Here is a 9,584-nt window from a genome sequence, read left to right on the forward strand (position 1 = left end):
GCCGCCCCCCGTGGCCGTCAATGTGCCCCCGCCGCCGAGGGCAGCAGCCCCAGCCCGCCCGAGGCCAGGGGGCCGTCTCGAGGACGAGGTGGTCGTGATTGAGGAGCACGAGCCGCCGAGGCGGAGCAGGCGCGGGAGCAGGCGGAGGTCGAGCCGGCACAGCAGTCGCCGCAGGAGTGACGACCAGAGGAGGAGCAGGAGGTACAGCTAGGCCTGGGCCTTTCCTTGGCCGAACAGACGCCGACATACGGTACTCGGTACACTGCTGGAAATAGTATTTTGCGGCGAGTCCCTGCCGTCTTTTGCTCTTGGATGAAGGCGGCAATTTGGCATCGCCAGTCGTCTTGGTGAAAACCTGAAGCTATGATGTTACGATATTTTTGTCTCCTTGTGTAGCGTTTCTCGTTGGATGGCGCTTTATTCTGTACTTGATTGCGACTCCATTTCATAGACACTTTAGCTTCTCACATCTCATTCTACATACAAATACATGCTCAACGCCCCAGTTTCATCCTCGCCAAGCCAAATTAAACACCAGGCAGACCCCATGCAACGCCTTGAAATGCAACAAGGGCCATTGTTCTTGGGGAGGCACACGCCGACCCGACCACGCTGTTCAATGCTGTACAACCAACCATCTGATTCCATAGGGGTATATATAAAATACAGGCTCGTCTCCGTCGCAGAGAGGCCTGCAAGATACTTGCGCCGAACCACCATGTATAAAAAATGCCGTCGCCCAATATTCTTCCTGTTTTAGAGTTTCCCGTCCTTCAAAGCAACTTCAATTGTTGTTCCTGTTGTTACTATTGCCGTTGCTGCTGTCATTGTTGTTTTTATCGTCTTCGTTGTTGTTGCCAACGCCTCCGCTGCCCTGCTGGCCACCGAAAAAGAAGGTATCAAATGGATTGATTTGCTGTCCGTCCCCGTACTCGGTATGCATGCCATCCCAGTTCATTCCGAACCCTAAATCCATGTGTGCCTGGTCGACGCCGTTTATATCGCCATTCGGAGTTGCACCAAGGTTGTTCAAAAACTCCATGGTTTGTGCGTCGGGGTAGTCCATTGATCCTTGCAGACCGAATTGCTGGCCTAGGAAGGAACCGCCGGACGCTCCATGCTGCGGCGCACTGCGTCGTGTCGTGGGAGTCGAAGGCACCAGAGACGGGTCAATAGAGGATCCTCCATCATCCTGGCTCATTGCATCGCTGGGGCTAGGGCCACTACGAGCTGCACCCTGACCACTCATGAATGCATCGCTATCATAGGTTTTACTAGTCTTTCCGAGTGGGGGAGTATGCTGAGCGGCCATGTCTCCAGCGTTGGACATGCTTGGAGACGATAAGCCGTCTGACAACGATAGGTCAAACTGAAAAGGCGCGGCCTCCGATTGGCGATGCCGATGAGCGCGGGTCGGAGGCTTCATGGACGAGCCGTCCTGGGTACTTGTCCACGGCATCGTTTCCCTGCGCTGTCGCCGCGGCTGTTGGGGCGGCACGCCGAACCCACCACTGGAGCTAGCCATCTTGATTGTTGTCTTGGCTGTTCGCTCAAAGGCATCCCGACATGTCTCAGCCGGCGGACACTTATCAACCATGTCAGAAAAGACCGATTTGGCTGCTAAAACGGTAAAATCGACTTCTTCCATGCTCTGCCGCGTGGTTAGTCGGGTCAAGTTCAAGCGAGGTTTTTGGATGTGCATCAATCCACACGTACCAAGCGGCTTCGTACTACCGGTGAGTGCCAAATGGCATACAGGTACGAAATGCCAGCCATGAACAAATGATGAGTTGATAGGTAGGTATAGCTGACCAATCCGCTGAGATGAAGCTGCCGGTAAATGCGCAAGATCTTTTGTCCAGCCTCTGCAACTTTGAGATAGATGCCGTCCTCATCCTCACGTAGTTCCGCAGTAAAAGGCGTCGGACTGTTGACCTCATCAGAAGTGTTATACTCCCCTTCAAACATGGCTGGCACGCTCAAGCTTTGTCTATAGAGCAGGATGATAGCCTGCCAGTAGTTGAGTTCGAGGAATTCAGTTGAGAATGCCACCCCAGTCTCTTCTCTCGTTGGTGCAGACACCTTCCATAAATATAACCTTCTATCGATATCCACGCGCCATGATCGGAATGAATCAAAGTGCACTAGGAAGGGCGAAGGCAGGTGAGAGCGCATTTCTGGGTACAGCTTGGCCTGGTTGGCGTTTGATGCTCGTGCTATTTGTGCCTGGTTGTGCTGCAAGACCTGCAGAATCTCGGATTGGAGTAGTCGCAGGCGGAAGTAATGGTGCGCCACATGCTTGTAGCTGGGGTGGTCGTCGCCTTCTGGAGGTTCTAAGAATCCGTTCCGGGTGATGTATTCGTCGTCAAGGAGCGAAGGTAGCTCAGTTGTAATGATTTCGTCGCTGACACCGAATGGTCGACCAACACACGTGCTGACTAGTCGATCAAAGGTGTATGTGCACCACCACAGGCGTCGTCGCAAGTCACGAATCCAATGTCGTCGGCCACGGTCTTGAGCACTGCCGTCGCGAATCTCGGCAGCCTGAGCAGCATGGGGATCGGCAGTTGGCTCTGATGGAATTGCATCTCCATCTCCTCCATCCTCATGGTGAAGACCCAGATCTACAGCCAGCCGTACAGCCACTCCAGTAATGTACCTGCACCATAAAGGTTAGCCAAAGTGACGACAAGGGCAAACACAAATTTTCAAAAGTCAGTAGTACCATAGTCCCGGTGGCACTGGTCGCAATAGCGCAAAGTTCGCAAGCAGCAATACGGCCTGAAGGACCTCCAAGTAGCCACCACTTGTGCTCAGGCATTCCTCCAGATGTACAATGGCGCTAGCATGATACTCTTCTGGTTGACAGGCGCCCTGAGCCTGATCAAGTGGCAATCTGGGATTTGCCGGCGCAGGTGTCCTCATCGGCTCCCCAAGAATAACACCAGATCCGATGGCAAACACCATGTTGATCATGTACAGCTCGCGAGCAGTCAATCCCTTTGAGGCATTCTTGTAAGCCTTTTCAAACGTCTGCATAAACTCTACGCGATGAAGGACGGGTATTTGAGGATTAGCGTGCTCAAAGTACAGTGTAGCCAGACGCAGACCCTCCTCCTTCTTGGGGAAAGGTGCCGGCCGGATGGTAGGCCGAGTATGAAGGCCGAAGAACGAATCCCTCATGGAGGCAGAGGCACCGCTGACACTTTGTTTACGACCTGCGCTACGCTCTGCGGAACCTGTCTGCTCGGATACGGAATATTGAACGGCAGCAAAGACGACGCGCGCAAAAGAAACGCCAGATGCCGAGGCAAGAGATCTAGCCTTTGGCGGGCTGATAATGCTGGCCAATGCTGGGCTCTGAGGAGCCTTCTTTGCCTTGAGCGCTTCCAACGCATGGTGCTGTCTGGGATGTGCGCGGTCACCAGACTCAGACTGGCCCGAGTAACCACTATCCGTTGCAGACAGGGTGCTCGCAGCATCAGCCGAGGGCCGCGAGCACAGCTCAAGATTCTCTGCCGGTGGGAAAGATATCTTGTTGGCGACGAGCAGCTTCTCGAGCTGCTCCACTCGAGTTTCCAAGTAGAAGACATAGCTACGGGCGAGTAGGTTAGCATCATCATCGGGAAAACATGATACGACGTCCCTGGGCCCGAAGCCACGGAGCTTCAAGACTTGATTTTCAAGCATCATTGGCCCAAGCTACCCAGATACCTGGGCATCTAGTACTTGGACATATCGCCAGATGTCCGGGAATTCACATACGTACCTTCTAGGGATCTCTTTCTTAGTAATAGGGTCGTAACCAACACAGGCAACACCAGCCTTGGCACAGCTCGCACAGCTGGGCAACTTTTGGTCGCATCGATTCTTACGTAGGCGGCACCGGTTGCAGGCGCTCACATTGCGAAAGTTGCTGCTTTGACCACCCTTTGCAGGGCCGGCATTAGCAGCATTGGCAGGGCCGGCGGCTGACTGGCTGGCATCACCGGCGAGCTGCTCGCTCGGGCTTGTTTGGCTGTTGCGATCCGATGCGGCATCGTAAGAGGATTGTCGCTGCCGTTTTGTCCCTTGTTGGTGACCGGGAGACGGAGAGCCAGGCGATGGCATGGCTGCAAGGTCCCCTGCGACGTGTGCCGCCGCGACGGGCAGACGAGGAAGATGTGAAGGATTAGGAGATCTAGGCCAAAGTTTGGTGATGATGATGTGGCGGACGGGTTCTTCTTGCGGCGCAGGATGTCCTAATGTTCCAAGATGACATGCGCGCGTTAGCTCGAGGTAGCACTCGAGAGCTCGGGTTCTGGGGTTGACTGGTGAAAGTGCCGGCAATGGCGGGGTGTCAAACCAGGTCGCACTTGCCAAAAGTACAACGACTTGGGATTTGGCGCCGGGCGAGACGAGGCAGCGAGAGAAAGAGAGAGATGGAGAGAGGGAGAAAAGTGCCAAGTGTAAGCCGAGCCGCTTACCTGTTTCTGGCCAAACACAATGCGCACGTGTGCCAATGTGCAAGTGCAAGTGCAAGTGCAAATGCAAATGTGCACATGCCCACACCGAGAGAGTGTCGTGAAGTTGTGAAATGTCTTCTTGCCTGGATGATGGCTGCGACCCGGCGTCCAGACACCAGACCCTGAAGAAGGATGGCTGCGCGGAAAGATAGGAACCAACTTTGGACCCTGTCGGCCAGACGCTAGTGAGCTTTCCAAGACGCCAACTGCTATTTGGACGAGGCCCTGGGTTCAGGTTGTGGAGCGGTGGCCAAGCAACAGCTGGACCTTGACTCGTGCGACAGCCAATGGCCGTGGAATTGGTCGAGATGGAGACGGAGATGGAGATGGCAGGAAACGCGGATGACGGAGAATTTGTACGAGAAGCGGCCGGGACTCCGGGGCCGAGGAAACTTGCACATACATACTTTAGGTATGTACATATGTGCAATGTATGTACAATGTTGCGCGGCTGCAGCTGAGACGCGCCTTTGCTGTCAATCTTGCTTGAATCTTGGGCCGTTGCCGAGCCCGCCCTGGCCCTCTTGTTACCAGCTCGACGGCTTCAATCAGGCTCACCTACGGCCAATGTGCTCCGTCAGCGACGGCCGCCTGCCTGCTTATTCTTGGCCCGTCCTCGGTAAGCGACGGACTGTGCTTCTCTGCAGCCATGGCCCGTCGAGGCCCGTTCCACGAGTTCCCGTGGGGAAAAGTGTGGAGTGCATCGATAACAACATGTACATTTATTAATGCCTGCCAGAGTAGTACTCAGGTTCAGAGTACACATGTACCGACCGAGTGCAGTAAGCATAATAAATGGTTCCATCAGACAAGAAAATCCATTTGACGCTTGTGGGGGCGAATCCATTCGGGTGTTGAATAGAGGTCGCACCAGGCCGTCATCGGCACTCCGTACTCCGCATGCAATAATACCTTGAGTTGCCTGGTACTCCGTAGCCCCCCCGCTGGTTTTTATCCTCTCGGGGCGGCCATGGGGTTTGGTAAATATTCCTACATTCGCCTTAAATGCATATTCTGCCTGTTTTGCTAGTGCCTTGTTTCATTGGCCCGTCTGCCGCGCCCTCTTCCGCGCATCCTCCCATACAGCCGCCGGAGACTTGACAGGACTAATGGACTTGTTTGTACGTACGTGTACATACAACACTCAAATAGTCGGCAAGGCAAGCAATTTATCTAACGCGTATACGTGCAAAAACATTAAAGCCAGAATTTCATATCCAATCATCATGGGGTATTTGTTATGCATTCCTGTAAATGCGCTCACATCTCTAAACTCAAGCCCGGGAGTTTCCGCTCCCATCTCACCACCATATCCTGAGTACCCACGCTCAATGCCGCAGTCATGCAAAATCCAAATCTCGAAACTCGTAAGATAGCCCCAAGTTTATGCAAAATCCCATTCATTACCGTTCCGTGCAACGCCAGGTGTGCCCTGAGTGACGTTGCCATCCCTCGGGTCATATATCAACCTCCAGTCTGTATATGAAACAAAAAGGGAAAAGGCGACAGGAGAGAAAATAGTAGAAATGCATTTTAACACGATGACAGAGATTACCGTTGCCGGTAAATGAAATAAATAATCGTACTTTAAAACCACTGGGCGACAAACATGAGCCGAGCCACATGTTGAACCTGAGAAAAGGGGGAGAAAAAGAAAAGAAAGCAAAATGGCTCCAGAGGTAGCTCGAGCCTAATATTCTGCGAGGGATCTGGTCGTCTCATGATTGAAAAAAAAAAAAAAGTCTATGCTACCAAATATAACCGTGGTTTCTGAGAACGTCCTGAAACGCCAACCTTAATTCTGGTTTAGACGACAAGGAGAAATGTAGTGGGAAGAAAGAGTAAAAATGCCGAGGCGGGTATACGGGTGGTCTCCTAAATGTTGCAGATTGAAGGAATTGTGTATAGGAAAAATAAAAATGGAGCAGACAAAAGACTCAGAATTCGATCCTCGAGGCATATTTTTTTTCTTCGAAAAGATGAGGTATCAGACAACGTCGTTGTCATCGTAATCATCGAGCAATCGTTCGTCCAGAAGAGGATCATCATTTCCTACTCCTGTGGCCTGCGATCCATTTTCAGAAATTTGGGAACTCAGATAAGCTCCGACCAAAGTCACCACCCCGCTGAACCACCAGGCCAAACCAGAGTAGCCGGTATGCAATCCAGCAGCATACAAGAAACCGGAGACGGTTGGGCCGAGAGCTCTGCACAGACTGGCCGTAGAGGCTGCGATGCCGTTGATAGTACCTAGAACCTCCTTCGTTGGAGCCGAGTTTGCCAGCAGAATTGCGTTGTTCGGGTACGCCATGGTTGCGTACGTGCACTTCCAGATAACCAAGATATAGATAGCTGGCATCCTGAGATTTTGCGGAAGCAAAACTAAATATGGTGTAACGAGGTACAACGCGAAGTATGAAAAGGCCAACATTCGGAATAGACGAAGGGATCCAAGCCGAGTCGTAACTGGGGCTACAATCATGTAGTTCGAAAAGAGCGAATATATTCCTTGAACCGACATAATGACGCCAATCGTTTTAGTATCGAGGCCAAAACCATTAACGAACTTGAAGGGAAGTTCAACCGTTGGCCCATTTATCGGAGGCTCTGTGCTCAGAAATACTGGAAAGAGCTGATCGAAAGTCATTGTATGGCTACAGAATGAATTAGCAACGTACTGTGCGTCAACAGGTGAAATCCACTCACAATGCGAGGATGCCATAGGACATGATGTTCATAATGACCGGCTTGGTAAATATAACTAATGGCCTATTTTCCAATTCGCCACGTCCAGAGTCAGAGGTAGCCTCGGGGTTTGTGTCTGATTGTGGTCCTAGATTCGGAGAACTCTCTCTGCTCTGGTATACTGGCAAGGGTTCGTCCGCCTCTGATAAGCCGGAGCTGCCAGTGCTTGTGGTGTTGTATCCCATCACACCATTGTCCACCAAGAGACTTTTCTTCTCGGCAGGCCGGCCGAGTCTCCCACAGAGGGGGACTTTGGCAATCAAATCAACAAGTCGATCACCCAGCTCGCGACCAGCGTCCCGTTGCAGCTTCTTTGCCGTATGCGTTTCCTCCAGAAATAAGAAGCCGATAATGACGCCCACGAAGACAGTGGCGGCGCTGAAGAGATTAGGAAGCAGGTATGGATAGCGATCCCAAATGGTGCCTGGAGGGAAGATGTCTGGGTAGCTGATGCAAGGTCGAGCAAGCGCACCACCAATCATTGGACCGATGATTGAACTGGGAAACGTCAGAAATCTCCTTTGTCATGTCGACTTGTAACCTGAACTTACCCGATACACCAAACCATTGGCATTATGGTATAGGCCCGAGCTATAATGCTTCACATTAGCACCCGCACAATCTTGGGTTCGACTCTTCGACTCACGCTGCTGTTCCTTGACTGTCACGAGCTCTGCAACTGTTGTTTGCAATACACCGATATTCCTGGGAGAGTGGTGTCAGTAGAGAGTCAAAAATTGAAGTAGGGCAACTACGCAACTCACCCATTTAAAAGGCCACCAAGTGCTCGAGCGAAAAGAGCCACGGGTAGGTTTGGCGCAAATCCGAAAACCAAAACGCTTAGAGCTGTTCCTAACAGGCCAAGCAGCAAGACAGGCTTCCGCCCGATCTTATCACTCAATTTGCCCCATAAGACTCCAGTCGCAAACTCGGCCAAAGTGAAGGCTGAGGTGACCATTCCCGCATAGACTGAGATTTTGCTAGGATCATCGGTGACATGGAAGTCCTGAATCATGTAGTAGATGTAAGGAAATATGGACATGAATGCAATTGGTTCACATATTCTGCAGCAGGCTATCCAAGTGCGTCAGTACGGGCCACAAACACGTCGGTCAGGTTGCTGCAATCTTTCATACCTAATACAAACATCTGCCTAGTGGGAAATGGCGGCATCGCATTGCCGTTCTTGCCATTGCGGCCTGCTGTGGCATACGGTTGCCCCCTCACCATGGCTTCTTGAGCAAGTTGAGTCTCTTTAGTAAAGACAGTGACGCGGTCCGTTCTTGTGGTAAAGCAAACTCGGCGTTACTTGGGACACAGTAGCACAAGCACGGCTGCGAGTGATTGTATTGTAACGATAAGTGAATAATTCCAAGGCCGATTTTTTCATTGATTGATGGATTTAAAACTTTCTCCAACGGAGTGCGTGGAGGATGAATTGTGCTCTCGTTCCCGAATAGGCAAGTCTGGATAGTATAAGCTATGTTGTACGCGGATTGCGGAGGTGCCAGTTTGAATCAGCAGAAAGAGTAAGATCCAAACAAGGCTCTCTTGTCAGGATGAGATTGAAGACGGAATAACCAAGGACGGGTGATTAGACATAGTAATATGAAGCCAGAAACACCAAGGCAAAGGAGTGCGAGAGAAGAGAGACGAGGAGTAGCGGAAGAGCGGGAGTGGATACACATATAAGTTCTTAGTCGAAGTCGACTCAAGACTCCAGATGTCTCTTCACAGCAAAGAAACAAAAGATGGTGCAAGCCCCCCGGCCCCCTCCGGGATAATAAGCGAACGAGGCCCATTTCGGTACCCATTGGGCTGGGCTAAGTTTGGCACCGGATTAGTTAGAACGGGCGGTGACATGAGCCAGAGAAAGCAAACGTGCAAAGAGGCTTTGATCTCCCCTCTAAGCTGTCCATCCAACACTAACAGGTATCAAGTCTTGTATGTACGTAGAGTGATGCGGCGAAGTGTCGCCCACCAATCCCGGACCAGGGGGCACAGCATTGGGCCGTGCGTGGGGCTTTGGAGCCTTTTCTACTCCGTACAAAGCACAACTACCCGTGCGGTGCAGGGGAGGGGTGTAGGTATGTCATGTACTGTATCGTGTCCAGCCCTTTGGCTTCTGCTTCTGGTCTGGCCCTCTGACACAATGCAATATGAAGTGATCAACTGGTGACAGGCCTGGCGGATGGGGTCGACGGGTACGGAGTACAGCTCCGTAGTATGACTCTGCCTACTTGTACCCAGTCCCTAGCACCCTAGGTACATTCGCTAGGTACTAGCCGGGCTCATGCTGGGTTCAAGCTTGCAGGGGCGAGCCAGACAGAAGGA

The 9,584-nt window shown here is 51.9% G+C and overlaps 2 protein-coding genes across 2 annotated transcripts; both read right to left on the minus strand.

The window, feature by feature from the left end:
• Positions 1-784: 784 nt before the first annotated feature.
• On the minus strand, positions 785-4,110 carry MAA_06511 (N-terminal binuclear Zn cluster-containing protein; the record flags this gene model as incomplete). Its single annotated transcript, XM_007824509.1, has 4 exons — positions 785-1,651; positions 1,717-2,659; positions 2,726-3,595; positions 3,770-4,110. The coding sequence occupies 4 exons, from the start codon at positions 4,108-4,110 to the stop codon at positions 785-787; spliced, it is 3,021 nt and encodes a 1,006-aa protein (XP_007822700.1).
• A 2,382-nt stretch (positions 4,111-6,492) lies between these two features.
• Positions 6,493-8,480, minus strand: MAA_06510 (Major facilitator superfamily domain, general substrate transporter; the record flags this gene model as incomplete). Its single annotated transcript, XM_007824508.2, has 6 exons — positions 6,493-7,159; positions 7,212-7,748; positions 7,802-7,841; positions 7,897-7,955; positions 8,015-8,324; positions 8,387-8,480. The coding sequence occupies 6 exons, from the start codon at positions 8,478-8,480 to the stop codon at positions 6,493-6,495; spliced, it is 1,707 nt and encodes a 568-aa protein (XP_007822699.2).
• Positions 8,481-9,584: the final 1,104 nt, after the last annotated feature.

The sequence above is a fragment of the Metarhizium robertsii genome, assembly GCF_000187425.2.
Source record: "Metarhizium robertsii ARSEF 23 chromosome Unknown MAA_Scf_6, whole genome shotgun sequence".
In the NCBI taxonomy this organism is placed as follows: domain Eukaryota; kingdom Fungi; phylum Ascomycota; class Sordariomycetes; order Hypocreales; family Clavicipitaceae; genus Metarhizium; species Metarhizium robertsii.